The 17493-nt window shown below is 39.1% G+C and overlaps 2 protein-coding genes across 2 annotated transcripts in view; one reads left to right on the plus strand and one right to left on the minus strand.

Moving 5' to 3' along the window:
• The window catches only part of LOC309387608 (neuronal acetylcholine receptor subunit alpha-7-like), a gene marked incomplete at its 3' end in the record, with an annotated part of 113522 nt that extends 108533 nt beyond the window's left edge, over positions 1-4989 (plus strand). The window contains exons 9-10 of the mRNA XM_081944224.1: positions 1897-2006; positions 4468-4989. Coding sequence (XP_081800350.1) covers positions 1897-2006; positions 4468-4989 — 632 coding nt within the window. The remainder of the gene's footprint in view (positions 1-1896; positions 2007-4467) is intronic.
• Positions 4990-6759: 1770 nt separating this feature from the next.
• Positions 6760-17493, minus strand: part of DNAH6 (dynein axonemal heavy chain 6) — a 206828-nt gene continuing 196094 nt past the window's right edge. The window contains exons 73-77 of the mRNA XM_081944223.1: positions 13408-13593; positions 11339-11411; positions 9772-9923; positions 9320-9542; positions 6760-6895 (exon numbers count right to left, since the gene is read on the minus strand). Coding sequence (XP_081800349.1) covers positions 6792-6895; positions 9320-9542; positions 9772-9923; positions 11339-11411; positions 13408-13593 — 738 coding nt within the window. The 3' untranslated portion in view covers positions 6760-6791. The remainder of the gene's footprint in view (positions 6896-9319; positions 9543-9771; positions 9924-11338; positions 11412-13407; positions 13594-17493) is intronic.

Raw genomic sequence — 17493 nt, forward strand, 5'->3', positions numbered from 1 at the left:
TTCTAAGTTAAAAAAGAGAAGGGGGAAAAATGAAAAAATAACCCTTGTTCTGAAGCTTCTTGGTCATGTTTCTTTATACTTTGCCCTATTACTCATCTCCTGAACTGTCCTTCCAACATAGCTCCCTTTCTCCATTGTCCAGTCTTTTCACCATTCAGCCTACTCTTCAAGTCTTCCCTCTCAATTCTTGTGGGTGGGGTCTTCCATCACACATTCCACCTCCTTCTCATTATCCCTTCTTCTTTCCTTCAGCATTTGCAGTTGACCTGTTCCATGTGCATCCTCTGAAGCAAGCATGAGAAAGACCTGCCTTGATTTTGTTTAGTATAAGATGGGACAGAGAGAGACACTTGGACAGGCTTTCAAAACGGATTCCAGCCCTTCAAGACAGACACCACTGAAATTTCTGGAGTGCCCCTTTATTAGTGTAGGATACAGTACATCTTACAATGAACAAAATCAAGGTGGCGTTATTTTGAGTTTGTTTCTCATATTTCTTTCTTTATACTGGGTAATCTTTCTGCATGCCCTTCACTCCAAAGAAATGTCTAAATTCTTTGATTTGGGATCAAGTGATTCCAGACATTCTTTTAAGATGTACCATCTTCTTTCTTTGTATGATTGACTCTTTACTGCTGTTTTATCTTGTATAAAACATCCATCTTTTTGAGCAACACAAGAGGCTCAATCTCTTGTGTTGTGAATGTGTGGTTAAAGAGAGTCATAATACCAAGATCACGTCTGCTAACTTATGTTAATTTAATTAACATGAACAGTATGTATCTAAAGCTTCTTTTAGTTGGCTGAGCAGACCAAATCTTTCCTCGTGATCTGTTGGGGGAACACAGAGGAAGAACATAAAACAATTATTGGATGCAATTAGGCCTTGTAGGCTGGGAAGAATATAAAGAGACTATTTTGCTTGCTGTTTTAAAACCATGTTGTTTTCCATTAATGTCATTGTGCCTGGGGATCCAGTGGTGGTATGGAGCCTGTGAGTTGGTTTTACTGATAGCAATTGTAATTAGCTCTGCATTGCTTTTTATTTTTAATTGTTTATTGTTTTGTTATTTAACTGTGTGAGCTGCCCAGTCACAAATGTGAAATGGGGAGGGGGGGAAGCGCTACATAAATTAAACAAACAAACAAACAAACGAATAGTGTGAAGTTGCCGAGAGCCATTTTGTATTTGGGTAGCCTAGCAACTTGATAAACGAGTAAGAAGTACATCAGTGGTATAATTATATCTATACTATACTCATCTAGTAAGGCACAAATATTTGTTCAGGATTCCAACATGAGATGGAATTAGATGTTAAATATTAAGTAATTATTTTTCTTAAACATTGCTGGCTTACTTTAGATGCTCTCTGAGCACAGGCTTCAAGCTGAAGCTCCTAGGTTTAATTATCTTGCCTGTTGGGGAGTTAAGCTGAAGCCTTCCACAATATCTTGCAACCACTCTGTTGACTTAATAAAGGTTTTTGCCCTCATACTGCCTGCTCATCCATAAAAATATTTCTAGCTGCACCACACATAGCATTTGCAGCTGCTAAGGATTATTGCCTTGAACATCTAAAAAAGAAAAGTTGCTGATATGTGATCTAATAACATTACCTCTTTTCTCTTTGTCATCAGAGCAAAGAACATGATGAAAACAGGAAGTGTGGAATTAAATTTAATAGAGTTAGAAATATGTACTTGTTTCATTTTTTCCCTTTAATATGCTTTAACTAGATGTATTTTGTGGTAACTCTTTAGCAATGTAGCACTATGCATTACTAAAATTATTTTTTTTAGGACTTGAAAGTTATAAAATAAACTTGTGGTCAGTTACTCTGGGAATCCGAAAACAATAAGTAACTGTTTATTCTTGTTTCCCTTTTAAATCTGCAGCTCAGTATTTTGCAAGCATCATGGTCATTGTTGGTTTATCTGTAGTAGTAACAGTCTTGGTGCTTCAGTTTCATCATCATGACCCTCAAGGAGGAAAGATGCCCCAGTGGGTAAGTGACCACTACAAATCAGCCTTCATAAACTGCTATATCTTTTATATTTCATCACTTAGATGATGCTAGAAAGAACAGATGATTTTAAGGATAGGATACTAATTCTTACATCCTCTCCTCACATTGGGTTATGCTGAGCCTGCAGGATTTATGACTGACCAAGCAGGAGACCTTTCATCTTTTCTTTCGGCTTTTTCAAAAAAGTATTTTTATTTCTTTTAGTACAGACAAAAGTAAAAATAAGGAAAAGCGATTTTAAAATTAAATGAAAACAAGAATACAGAACAGTCTCTCTCTCTCTCTCTCTCTCTCTCACACACACACACACACACACAGACTTCTAACTCACCTTTATGGGTGATTTGTCTCTTCCTCAATCGTGGGTCCTCTACCAGAGGCCTGGGAGTTTGAGGGTTTGTGCAATATCTTAGCTGTTCCTAGCACTACACTCCTTTGGACAGAAAGCTCCGATGCTCTTCCTGGGATCTGTTGGAGCCACTCTTCCTGTTTAGATGCCACAATCCCAAGTGTTCCTACTACCACTGGTGGTACTTTGATCTTTATTTTCTTCATCCAGTCAACTTCTTCCTTCAGGCCCTAGCACTTCTCCAGTTTCTGATGCTTCTTCTTCCTATGTTATTTTACTTGGCACTACTGCATCTATCACCTGTTCTTCTTCATGACCTTCTGTGGAATCTCCCGTTTGGACCTGTGAGGTTCTAGTTCGCACACTGTGCATCTCCGCTTCAATTCTTAAGGTTATAATCATGTGGACCCTTTTGCAGTTACTTTCCATCTTGAAAAAAATATTTTTTAATTTACAGAAGCATCTATATCAAAAGATCAGTAGCAAAAAAAATTGGTTTCCAACAAAAGTCCCACTTTGTAATTAATAAAACATCAGATTTATCAGCATAAGTATTAGTTGCACTTGAACTTTGGCCCATTTCTTTAAAAACAGCCACCTAATCACAAGCTATAGCTTCTGTTCTTCTAAAAGCATGCACCTCTGAATTCAGTTCAACTTTCTCACAACATGAGTTGTGAGAACAAAAACATGTAGGGTTTTTTTTTTGTCCATTACCTTCTTTTGAAGTGTTTTCTTGACTTTTTTAATCTACAGTTTTAAATATCCCGATGAGTTTCATTTGAGTAATAACCAGACCCGACTTTGCTTAGAATCAGCTATGGTCAACTTAAAGCAGGAAAAGAAATGTTTTTCCTTAATCTTGGCATTTCACGATCATCAATAGCACTTTCTGAAGTCCCACCTCCCCCTTTCTTTCTCATGTATACCTTTTTGGAATAATACACATATGGTATTGCACATTTGCCCCTCCTCCACTGTAAAATTCCCTCCACATGTAAACATTCTAAAATGTAATTTTTAAACATTAAATATTCATCATCAGGAGCATATTATTTCTTCCTTTAACTTATTAAAAAGGCTCCATTGGTGTCTTGGGGCTAAACATTGTGGTATAATAAAACATTGCATGGCAGAAGTGCTAGTCTTATTCCTTTACATTTCTACTACATAATACTCTGAGATCTGCTTGTTGCAGGAACCTGAATAATAGCTCGAAGACATGTTCTTTAGCTGTACGATTGTTTTCCACCTTGCAGGTATTTTCATAAAGTTCAAGAACTGTTTTGAGTATTCTCAGTAGCAGAGATACTAGTTTATCTAAAAGCTACCCAACTAAATCCCCAGTTACAACAGACTTTGAATTAGATACTTTGCTGAGTATTTTTCAATAAAACAAATACTTGGCTTACAACCATTGGTTTAACTACCATTCAGAGTTATGATGTCCCAATTGTGGTCATAAGTCGAGCGCTACCTGTACAGGAGTGACACCCTTCTCAGGTCTGAAGCTGATTCAAAATTCTTAGGGATTTTTCTGCCCAACAATTATAGTAAAATAGGAAATGATAAAAGAAATAAATGAGAAAGTTCAGACTGGTTGTGTCAAAATAGCAGTTGGCCTTTTCCCATTCATTACATTTAGCAGGCTTAGCAATCGCTTTCAATCAAATTAAATTTCTTTGACTTCAATAAATGCAACTTTCCAGTGATTGGATTCTTGGCAAATGTTAATTTCTTGGGAGCAATCAAATTCTTCCTAAAGCTACCTATAAGCCTTATTATGAAGGATTATAGGTATCTTTAAGAAAGAATCTGTTTCTGTGGCAAGAATAAAAAAGCGATTTTGTGAAAATATCTGAGAAGCATCCTCCCCCCCCCTTTCCAGATGAACAGCTTAAGGCTAAAGGAAGGGCTGGAGGAAGCAGATAATTGAAAAATGATTTTGTCCAAGATCTTTGTAATGAGCAGTTATGCTTCATATAGCAATTTACCAAACGGCAATATCCTTTGTGAACCGGATTGCTCTCTTTTGTGCAATCATTCACAAGACCTCCATGAAGGGCACTGAGCGTTTCTGTCTTTTTTCAGGTCCGTATCGTCTTGCTGAACTGGTGTGCTTGGTTTCTCAGAATGAAAAAACCAGGGGAGAACATCAGGCCTCTCTCTTGCAGATACGGCCACTCAAGGCACCAGTCCAGTGTCAGCAGTGTAGAAATGAACATCTTACCAGGACATCATTCTAGCAATGGCAACATGATTTACAGCTACCATGCCATGGAAAACCCCTGCTGCCCACAGATTAATGAGATAGACACCAAGGGCGGAAAGGACCAGAGCTCTTCGCCTGAAGATAACGACAGCACTCAGAGAAAAGTTTTAATGGACACTATCCCAGTGATTGTGAAAATCCTGGAGGAAGTTCAGTTCATTGCGGCCCGTTTCCGGAAACAGGATGAAGGGGAAGAGGTCTGCAGTGAATGGAAGTTTGCAGCTGCTGTCATAGACAGATTATGCCTTGTGGCATTTTCACTTTTTGCCATCATCTGCACACTTACAATTCTCATGTCCGCTCCAAATTTTATTGAAGCTGTTACAAAAGATTTTACATAAGCCTCTCCAAAATGAATAAAAGAATGCCCCAGTGTAATTGGAAATGACAAAATGATGCCATTAGTTTTGAAGAACAATGAGATTTCAAATGGAAATAAAGACTTTCTATGCTGAATTCAGTATTTAAAAAAGAAGTCGGCATGTGTTTCAAATTCCAACGTCTCCCCAGTGTTAGATATTCTAGATACAGAATCGGTTCTTGTTATTTGTTTCAAATAGTGTCTTCTCCCTATACTTGTGATCATAATCACCAATAATATTAGACAAGAAATCAGATACACAGCATACACTTTACTGAGTAAATAGAACCTATATGTGCTACTAGGAAACACTAGCGAACATGTTGCTGCATTGGTAAATTCTTCCTAGAAACATGATCTTCGCTAAATGTATCGTTTTCAATATTTTTGTTTGGCATTGTTGTTTAACACAGATTTCATCTCCAGTAATGTATTGAATTATGCTGTGAGTTGCTGTTTGCCAAATAAATGGCAAGTTTTAGCTTTTATTATCACTGTGATAATCTGAAACATTTTCCACTTGATAACAATGTGAAGTCAATGCAATACTTTTTTCTAATAAGTTAAAAATGTTTTCATTGTTGAATATTCTGTTTTTCTATTACATAAATTACGCCCTTTCCCTAACTTGTGTGCTGCGGCTGCACACTTATTATCTTTGTCTTTGAATTTATGTCTGAACATCTCCAATGTCCTTAAATTGCACCAACCATATTGATTTTCATTCTCTTACAATTAATCTATACCGCAACCCCAGATGTGCATGGAATGCAGCACATGTTTCACTTATTACTGACAACTATTGATAGAAATTGGAGATACAGTGAGATGAGCAAAATTAATGCATGTCAAAGCAAGGTTAAGTTTTTATGCACAATATTGCTTTGAATGGAATACACATTCCCTTCACACCTAACTGCACATTAAAAGCTGGTCATGACTCCTTGTAGTTTTTACCTTCTATAGAAAACAATTCCAAAGGTTTTTTTTCTATAGAATAAAAAGATTCAAGAGTCTAAGTAGCCTGTAAGATCACAGAAAGATGTCGTTAATCTAGCTTTCCGCCCCATTAGACAACATGCTTAATGAATAGAGGAATTGTTCATTCTAAGTCACCAGGATTGAAATAGATAGTAATTTGCCAAATGCAAATAATCACATCATACATTAAACTCACCCAAGATCACAATTTGTACCCATCAACTCTTGGAAGTGTACAGTGTAAAATTTTCCAACTGTTTGCAAGCTGCCAAATTGTTGTGATGATATCTTTCCCCAATAATTATTTCACGTGGAAGGTTTGAGAGAAACTGAGGAAGGACTTACAGCGTTTTACAGATAAAACAGAATCGACCAAAACCATTGGTGTTTTTTTTTAAAGGATCTTCTTTTATAATCAAATCACATTTACAAAGAAAATGAAATATAAAGACTAAAAGGATAAGATTCACAATAAGTTAACTTGATACAAAACATGCACTTTCTGTGGACATTTTTTAAAACACCTGTATTACTGTTGCAAAAATCCAGGTGATCTGCCAGTGAATACATGCAAAGGAATTGAGAGAAATGAAAAGTGAATATTGATTCCAACGTGTTGATAAAATGTAATGCACTTTAAAAAATGAAATTGAAGAGAAGTATGGCTTTCTGACAATGTGTTTATACAGGGATCTATTTCCATAGGCATGACAGTGATGGAGTGTTACTGTTCCCCACCTGGAATAGAGTCTCAGCATGATGCCAAGGTCTTGCTAGTAGACAGAAACCCTACCCTGCTGGTTATTCATTTAGCTGGCAAAGTAATGCAGATCCTTTAGATATCCAGTAGTCGCTTGATCTTTTTGAAGGAAGTAAGACGGTAACCACAAAATTGGTAGAATGACCTAATTACAAAAAAGAAAATTGTTAGTGTTTCAAACTCACTATGTTCCTAAGCTGTCGACCCCCCCCCCAAAAAAAACAACCTCAGACTAAGATCTAGAAGAAAGAAAACAGTAGAACGTGGTCATTATATTTGGTTGAGAGAGGTGGGCAACCTTTGGGCATTGGTATGCTGCTGATGCTAAGCAGTTGGCATGCAAGTTTGGAAAAGTGTGCACACATGAACAGAAAACCTCTTTTTTATCTTATTAGGAGGAAAGAACTAATACTTTCTTCCTCAATGCAGTATCACGCTTGCCTGAGTTCTCCTGCTGATCTGATGACTGCTGACAGGAGGGCATGTGAAGGTGACAGCAGGAACTAGGGGTAGAAAAAGTCTGCCAGACTGCCTTGGAAGCTTTGGGATCTGCATGCAGCCCATTGGAGGCCTAGGATTCCCAATGAATTGAGTCAACTTGTGTGCAGCTGTGGAATAGGCTAGCTTTTCTAGAAGGGGAACAAGTCTATATTTGCAAAACTCTTTTGGCAAAGTGTACCTTAATGTACTTAGGTAGTTTCAAAATGTAGGCACCATAAATCAGAGACCTGCATGTATATTTTGGGTTAGTGTGACATTATTCCTCAGATACTTTGATTATGGTGAATCACAAGAAAAGACTTGCCATGTGCTTAAACATGGCACACAAGCACACTAAACTGTAATGCTTGAAAATTATGCTTCCACCATTCCAGGAAATAAAAACCATTCCATAAAACCATAATTAAAAATGAAGATTTCTTTGGCTCCAAAAATTAAAATTAAAATTAAAGACAAATTCTAATCTGATGGCAGCAAACAAGGGCCCTGAGTTGTCTGGCTCTGCTATATATTATGAGACCATGAGATCAAACCATTTTCTTTATAATATTTTCTTTTGGTGATAACGAGAGACAATGGACACAGTGCAAACAATGCAGAAGGAATGCATTAATGTTTAACGAATTACTTTAAAACAACTACATGGTTCGAATGAAGTTATTTCTAAGCCTCTGTTTCTTTATTGCTGGTTTCCATATGCTTGCTTCCTTTATTACACCACTGGCAGCAGAAACATGACCAGTTGCCCTAAAGTTCATCTCTAGGGCTGCATAAAGATCCCAGTCTGGATCAGATGTGACAATAAATCCTTGTGGAAACAGGTGAAAATGAACATGCTACGTGAGAACACTATGAGTTGGAAGACAGGGTTATAACTAAAGAAGTTTAAAACAACCAAGCCATTTAGAGGAATTTATTTATTAATTGAAATTCTACAATTCTGCTAATTTGTTTTTTCTTCACTACTGATAGGGAATTCAGCTGAAAGGGGCAACAACGCAGTCAGAACTTGGGTCTGTTGAGCTGGCCATAAATAACCATCAGTGTTGTAAGATTATCTAATACTTTCATCAAAGAAGGCTTTTAGTTCATATGACATACTAGCCCTATGAACGATTTCTGCAGTATGTTTCTACTACCAGTAGTGTAAGAAAGGAAGCAAGCTTAAGGAAACCAGCAAAACAAACAGCCAAACAATCTGTGAGGGTTTTTCATCTGTGCTACTCGCTTTTGAGCTGAGCTGAAACAGAAGTTAGCAACAGATGTCACATCCTTATGTACTGTCCAGCTTCAATGGAATAGAATGCCCCCAACATACTCGCCACCACCGTATTCAAATTACCTGAAGTTTTTCATTTCCACTTTCTCATTCATAATTCTAGGGAAGTATCTATGATACTAGTGTCAGGAAGCTGGAATATCGGCCCACATTCATGGACTCACGTGGCATCACCCCCACTTGCCACATTCCCAGAAGCAAGTTCACCGAAAAACAGGAAGGCAATCTGCACTCTTATTCTGTGAGCCATTTGCAAAGAGGAAGAACTCTTACAACAAAGCATACATCCTTTTTAAGGAAAAGAAATCTGATAACTATCCAAAGAACTTGATTCTGCATTTTTTGTACCAGCTTCCAGATTTTAAAAAAAGGATAAGTACATGATTTTTAGGAAGGATTTACCTACTCCCAGGATCTGTTTCAGAAGCAGGACTTATTCCAAGTACAACATTTTGAAAACCCTTGTAAATACTATCAATGTGGAAAATTTCAAGAGTGGGACTTTGGTAACATAGACGATTTCCCTGCATTTTTTTAAACATAAAAATATCACGTCAGGCCTTTACTTTCTGGCCTCTGGCCTTTTATCAAGCTGTTCTTCAGCCTGAATCATTGGTTCCTTGCGATCTCTTGCACCCTTGAGTTAGATGGGGGATTCTTTGAGACACCTGTTCCAGGAAGCCCCCTCAAAGCATCACTTGGAAGACTGTTATTTGGGGGTTGAATAAAAGTCTTTTCCTAGGCTGTCATTCAGGTATATTTGCCAAGTTGATATTAAAAAATAATTACCCGTGGTGGACAGAGTTCCTGCTCTAGCTCCAGTTTTGTAGAGGGGCGCATGATACAGCGACAGGGGGGGTTCATAATTTTGATGTGGCTCAAAATGAATTACTGGAAGCATTGGGTTCATTTGTCGAGGTAAAGCATCTTCTATAACCATTTCGTCGTCATCCCAACGACTGGCATCCATAAACATGCCATGAACCAGCACCCCGTCCTCAGGAGAAGGCAACTGAAAAAAAATAAGATGGAAGGTGGGAGTCAAAGCTGAGCTTATCATTCACGAGCACTATCAAGTTCCTACCTTACTCAGGTACATATTCTTGAAATACAGCAAAGTATCAGAAATCGACCATAGTACAAGATAAACATGATGGTTTTATATAAAGATATTTCATGTGAATTCAAGATTGTCCTTCTTTGTGGCTGGATAGTCATTGCAGTTATATATTTATAAATACCTTTTCATCCATTGGTAATTCATTGCCAAAGTGGCACAGTTTCGCAGCTTCTGATACTTGTGTTTGGTCTCTGTAGGCAGGAATGACGTTGTAACTAAAACTAAGCTCATCAATTGGTAAGTTATATTTTCGAGCATGATTCTGAAGAGTTCCTGAGAAATAAAAAAAGGGCCTGGTTCTCTTTTTAAGAACAAATAACCAGTCATCAAAGAACCATTAAAAATGCACAGTAATTGGAATTCAATTTGCCCTCACACAAACTCAGAAATTTGTTCTATATTTACAATCTTTCTTGGCAAAGTCCAATTCATAATGTAATCTTCAATATCATAAAAACCTTTTTATACAGCACTGCTTTATTATACTACCCCACTGTTCTAAGTCATCTGTTTAAAACAAAGAAAATGGAAACTATATTTTGAACAATTATTATGGCCCTAATGTATTGGCTTACTTGTGAGTACCATACTCTCGTTTTATTTATTATTTTTATTACATTTGTTAATTCAAAATAATAACATAAGGGGGGAAAAGCTTCCTAGTACCTCTCTTTTGAAAGTCAGGCAGTGCATGATTTCTATTGTATTGCAGAGTGCTTATTTAACACCTATATTTTCCAATCCACTTGAGATGCTTTTCACTTATTCTAGACTTCTTCTATCTTGGAGTAGGCAATACATTATAAGTACATATGGTTTTGTAGGATGTTTTGCTACCAGATCTTAGAACTACAGAAACATGGTTAACTGGAATTGATGTGCAAGATTCATATAATGAGCACTGCATGTTTATGTTAGCAAACTGCTTCTGACTGTGAATTTATTTTCAAAATTGAGAAGTAGGAAAGTCTGCTCTACATCATCTCTTGCCTAAAACAGCATTTGATAAAAATGCTGCTTCAGATGCCTTCTTTTCTGGATACTCTTTTGAAATGAAATGAGCTATACAGCCCATGATTTCAATATTACCTTCAGTACACTATTTGCATCTTTTTCGCCCCTGCTCTTCTTCAATCCAGTTATAGCAGCAATACGGAACTAGAATTATTTAGGAAAACTGTTGGCTCCAAATTTATTGGCATGTTATCCTCTCATCGGCACAATGAGCAACATGCTTTCAGGATACTAATTCGGTGGCTTTACAGCTTCCCCCTTTTAATAACCTTTATTTCCTTTTTGCGCAGATTCAACCACAAAGGGGTTGGGGAGGCGTCAGGCCCTGCAGAGCAGGACACTGACTTTTTCTCACTGATCAGCTGGTGGAAGAAGAGTGTCTGATTCTCATGACACCCTCTTGGTTTTTAGAAGCTAGCGGCAGCAGCGAAGAGAAGTCTGCAGCCAATTTAAAAATGGTTTGAAGGGGATTGGGAAACGGAAACAATGGCCTTGTGAATCTGATCCCAATCAATCAGCGAACAATAAAGTGGCTTGGCAGGCTATTCTGAGCATCTGAAACCAAAAGCGAGACAACCAGCTGAGCAACTAGTTTTCCAATCCTTTTGTGGGTGTGCTACCATTTAGAACATACACAGGTGACATCAGAGACAGAGACATTCATGAATGTTTACCTGTCAAAAATCCTTGTGGAAAAAAGAAGCCAGAAATCCAAAATGATTTAGGTTGACCTCTTTTGAGCCAGAACTGGGGGGAAAAAACCCAAAACAGTTGATATATATTATGCATAAAATCTGACATTCCATTTAACTTATTAAACAACGGATTGCTGTCATTTTATTTGCAGAGAAAGGCAACTGAACTGGGTTTGCCAGGGTTTTACTTCTCCATCTAAATGGATATGGCTGCGTTCCTTTTGGTCCTAATCCAGGAAATCTTCGGTGCTGCAGGATGACAATATTCTCCCAGGCAGAACGAAGCTCAGGGCTTCTATCACACAAATCAGAAGCTGGAGGAGGTGCGGAGCCACTCTTAGCATCTGCCTTAGTTTTTGCCCATAACCATTTTGAGTGTTCAGTGGGAAGACAAACCAACTCTTTCCTTTACTCCCAATCTTCCTGACTGGTTTAAGATTGGAACTCAGTCAAAATAACCATGAGTACTTTGCATCATGTTTGAAGTTAACAAGACAAGGATGGTTCTGATGCATGGTTGAGGGTCTGTGGATCAGAATACCTGCATAAATGCTGATGGACTCCGTTTGTATATACAGCACACCAGCCGCATATTATTTCAAATATCATAATCATACGGCATAATTATCTTAGAGAAGTGGTAAGTCCAACAACGGATGGCAATATATTATCAAGCCATAGCAACAAAGATGCTTTGTGGAATTACCAAGGTACATAAAATCCCACTGTTATTTTTTGATGACAAAACTGTATCCTTTTTGCAAATAATCAGCTAAACCATTTAGGGAAAGCAATAATGCCATTACTCTCCCTTCTCCATGCCAAGAATAGGGAATATTACCTTCATTCTGCCAAGCGTTTTCTCATTAGTTTATTTGCTGCAAGTCATATTTGGCATATTAATTTAAACAAGACAGAAGCCAACTTGTAATAAAGAGAAAGGCAAGCATTTGGCACGGTTTTTAATTCCTCCCCCCTTTAAAGTGTTTCTTGTCCCCACTTGTTTCCTAATAATGGTGCCTCTGACCTTCATTTTTAACCATTTCAACAGTTTCAGCTTCCCTGAATTAATTTTTCTTTCAGGGATTGTATGACTTTTTTTCCTCCTGACACACAAACTTAATATGCACATTCTTTTAGATATGTTTTTTTCTGTGCACATTTTTGAGTTGCAAATTGCAGTTTGGTATGCTAATGCATTCTGGTTTGTATACATATTTCACAGGTGCTCACTGGCCTGTGTTTACACGAATTTACCTCACATTTTATCTTTTATGCCAAAACAATAAATGATGTCATGCAGTATTTCTCAACCGTAGCTATTTTAAGATGAGTGGACTTCAATTCCCCAGCAAGCCCTGGGAATTCTGGAAGCTGGAGTCAACTCCTAATAAATAGGTCATTGATGCGCTCAACCTTTTCTTGGGAGGGGGACAAGAAAGCTGAAGAATGAACTTGGGTTACATCCTTTTTTAACTGTCCTAAAACCCCTTACACCTGAAACATAACATCAATTATAGACCAGTGTTGGCTAACCTTTTCAGCACCAAATGTCGGGATTAACGGGAGCACACACACGCATGTGCCAGAAACCAGAAGAGCAGCTGCCCGGTACACATCTTCTGGTTTCTGGCGTGTGCATGTGCACCAGCCACCTGGCCTTCTGGTTTCTGCTGCCCACGTGTGTGCAAAGACCAGCTGGCCAGTGTGCATGCGCACGCCAGGAAGATAATCTTCCAGTTTCTGGCATGCGCATGCGCACCAGCCAGCGGGTCTTCGCGTGCACGTGCATGCCAGAAACCAGAAGACCAGGTGGCTAGTGCGCATGTGCGCGCTGGAAATTGGGAGAGCAGCCACACGGCGCAGCTGCTCTTCCAGTTTCCAGTGTTCTCACATGCATGAAGACCAGCAGGACGGCACGCCGGAACCCAGAAGAGCAACAGTGGCGGCTCACATGCCCAGAGAGATGGCTCTGCATGCCATATGCTTGCCATTACAGTTATAAACCATTAGTACAGTGTACACCTATGCACAGCATTTCTACTTACATCTATGAAGCTTGTCCTGAGCACAAGGTCTTTCACCCAGGCCCCCAAAGGTTTCAGAGATGGGTATGCGGCATTGGCCCAGAGGCCTGGAACCTGATTGTTAAGAAAGCTGTGGTACACTCTCTCCATTTCTTCGGACATTACTACAAACCCTGCAATGGCTTTGTTGAGTGTTTGTAGAGAGTTCTGAAAGTTGAATAACAATACTAGGCATTAATCTTTTGTGGAGAGGAGAAGAAGATAACTGCAATTATATCTTCCCAAGGCAGTTGTATTGCCAACTCTCTCGCTCTCATGTTAGCTTCAATTTTATGCAGTGTTTCTCAACCTTATCAACTTTAAGATGAGTGGACTTCAATTCATGTTGGCCAGGGAATTCTGGGAATAGCAATAGCACTTAAGACTTATATACCGCTTTACAGTGCTTTATAGCCCTCTCTAAGCGGTTTACAGAGTCAGCATATTGCCCCCAACAATTGAGGTCTTCATTTTACCCACCTCAGAAGGATGGAAGGCTGAGTCAACTTTGAGCCTGGTGAGATTTGAACTGCCAAATTGCAGGCAGCCAGCGGTCAGCAGAAGTAGCCTGCAATACAGCATTCTAACCACTGTGCCACTGGGGCTCATTGAAGTCCACTCATCCTCAACTTGCTAAGTTGAGAAACACTGATCTAATGGCCCTACAAAATGGAGCGGTAGAAAGGAAAACCACTGATAAAATCTTAGCGGTGCTGCAGCAATATTTTCTGAAGTTGTCTATACAACATATGCAGGTTGCTTTCACATCTTCCAGCACATTCTTACGAGCACCCTTGCCTAATTGTAATAAGGAGTTTAGCAGTAATACACTGTATCTGCTTCATCTGTTTTCCCCAACAGTTTTTATACCAGATTCACAAACAAATGGAAACTATCTACCATATTTGTTTGAAAAGACAAAAATGCAACTATTGTGTCTTAACCTCTTTCAATGGAAGGAATCCAGGAAAACAATCATGGTGTGACCAATGTTCTGAGAAATAAGGATGAAATTTTTTCTGTCAGTAAAAGTATATGCCTGTGAAAATAGTGAGATAATTCCTGGAACTGTTTTCCTGATTTGTCACTCTCGTCCTACAAGGTTAATGCATTCTTTCCAATGATGTTGATATTCTTGCATTCTATGAAAGCAACATTTCTCCCATGCAGCTTTATCAATCTTCATTAGCCAGAAATTATTTCATGCTGCAGTAGGAGTGGGAGGGGCTTTTGACTTCCTGTTCACTTTCCAAATGACTTTGTTGTGGGAAGCTGGCAGAGTATTGCAAATCATGATCACATGACTGTAACTGACTATACTATATAGCTATGCTGCAGCAGCCACAACTCTATGAATACAACTGAAGTGAAGGTCCTTGAAATTCCCAATTATACTCAAGAAAGGCATCCTGAATTTTGTAGCAAAAATTTTAAATTAGTGGATTTAAGCTATAGATAGTTCTTGATCAGTGACATGCAGTCAGGTGAGGAAAGTGAGGCATAGCCTCACCGCTTTCATCATGAAAAGAAAAAAAAATGTATAAAGAAAAAGCTGAGCTAGTTGCTGCCTCACGGTGGATGACTCTGCTTAACTGTTAAAAAAAACCTCTAAAAAGCACCCTCTACTATGAGGCAGGAGAACTGCATGCCTCCTCTAGTCTGACTTTAGGCGTTTTATGATCACTCAAGCAGAGTTAAACAAGGGTTAAAAGCCTAAAAATTCCTGACGTAGGTGAGGCACGCAGTTCTCCTGCCTCATAGTAGAGGGCGCTTTTTTATAGGCTTTTTTAAACAGTTAAGCAGAGTCATCCACAGAAGCCAGGCAAAGAGCCATGCTGTAGCACACACACTTTCCCCCAGCCTCTTTCTTTTGGAAGGCTCGGATCGGCTCCCCTCCGGCTTCTCTGCCTCTCCTCTCACCCCAGCCTGCCAGCAGGAGGTGAGTGGGTGGCCTTTATTGCATTCCAGGCATTTCCCACCCAGACAGTAGACTGCATTTGCAATGGTGGAGGTGTTTGGGGAAGGCAGCAGGGGAATGGGGGGGATGGCAGAGGAGCTGCTTTCAAGCCACTGGAAAAGATATCCAATCCAACTTTTGTGTGTGTGTGTTTGTTTGAGAGTGAGTGAGAGAGGGAAGGGGGTAGGAGAGATAGTCCAATCCAACTTCTGTGTGTGTGTGTGTGTGTGTGTGTGTGTGTGTGTTTGAGAGAGGGGGAGGAAGGGAGAGAGGGAGGAAGGAGGGGAAGGGAGAAGAAAATGAAAATGAAAAAAGGAAACTTATTTCGCAAAGGAGAAAAACAAATGCTGTCATTTTAAATCGGAACTGAGCATGCCTGGCTGTGGAATTCTGAAGTCCACAAGTCTAAAAATATTTGAAACCCACCACTGTGTCAGTGCCTCACCAGCCATAAACCTCAGCTCACGTCACTGTTCTTGAGGTACAACTATTTGTTTAGCAACTGTTCAAAGTTGAATTGAAGACAGCAAAATCCACATTTTGGACAGAGAGGACCACTGGTTTGAAAGACAGGATCAAAGAGCCCATCTATGTAAAAATTGAACAGCCCTCTCTCAACCAAGGGAAAGGAATATGACATCATCTATCTCCAGTCTGCAACACAGTCCTTTCAGCAGTTCCAAGGAGGCTCCACACCCATTTGCACTACTCAGTGAAACTGAGGACACAGATAAACCTCCAGGTGGCCTCAATGACTCACTAAAAGAATGCAAATGACCAGCTGTCTGCAAAGAATATAAATCCTCCCATTCCCCACCATCCAGTCAGAGCTGAAGAAGCTACTTGGATGAGAAATAAAATGTCTTCAAAGAAAAACAAAAGTCAAGTTGCCTGTTGAAAAAGCACCACTGTAAAAAAAGTAGTATATAAATTAAAGTAGTCCTCAATTTATGATAACAATTGGGACCAGAACTTCCAGTGCTAAACATGGCAGTTAAGTGAATTATGCCTGATTTCAAAGCCTTTTTGCTGTTGTTATTAAGCAAATCATGACAGTTGTTAAATATGTCCCATGGTTGTTAAGGAATACACCCCCCCCCCCCTTTGCCTTTGCTAATTGAAAGTCAGCTGGGAAGGTTGCAATAACAATCACATGATCTTAGGAGGCTGTAGCCATTGAAAATCCCTGCTGGTTGCCAAGCACCCATATTTTGATCATGTGATCATTAGTCAAAGACTAAGCACAAAATTAAGTCATTGGGTCATTAATTAGGTTGAGGATTCTCTGTAATGCCATATATAGTAAAAACAGAGGGATAGAATGATGATCATGTGATGTGTTAATACCACTATATAATGCCTTGGTAAGGCCACACTTGGAATACTGCATTCAGTTTTGGTCGCCACGATGTAGAAAAGATGCGGAGACTCTAGAAAGAGTGCAGAGAAGAGCAACAAAGATGATTAGGGGACTGGAGACTAAAACATATGAAGAACGGTTGCAGGAACTGGGTATGTCTAGTTTAATAGAAAGAAGGACTAGGGGAAACATGATAGCAGCGTTCCAATATCTCAGGGGTTGCCACAAAGAAGAGGGAGTCAAACTATTCTCCAAGGCGCCTGAGGGTAGAACAAGAAGCAATGGGTGGAAACTAATCAAGGAGAGAAGCAACTTAGAACTGAGGAGACATTTCCTGACAGTTAGAACAATTAATCAGTGGAACAGCTTGCCTCCAGAAGTTGTGAATGCCCCAACACTGGAAGTCTTTAAGAAGATGTTGGATAGTCATTTGTCTGAAATGGTACAGGGTTTCCTGCCTAGGCAGGGGTTTGGACTAGAAGACCTCCAAGGTCCCTTCCAACTCTGCTGTTGTATTGTATTGAATAACACAGATAAACCACCCAAACTAGGCTTGCTAAATCCCAATGATATCACAGGTATTATTTAGCAACACTCAGTCTTACATGTTCTATATCTATCTATCTATCTATCTATCTATCTATCTATCTATCTATCTATCTATCTGCATCTATCTATCATCTATCTATCATCTATCTATCCATCTATCCATCTATCATCTATCTATCATCTATCTATCTATCTATCTATC

This window comes from Natrix helvetica (genome assembly GCF_964273705.1).
Source record: "Natrix helvetica genome assembly, chromosome: 2".
Taxonomy (NCBI): Eukaryota; Metazoa; Chordata; class Lepidosauria; order Squamata; family Natricidae; genus Natrix; species Natrix helvetica.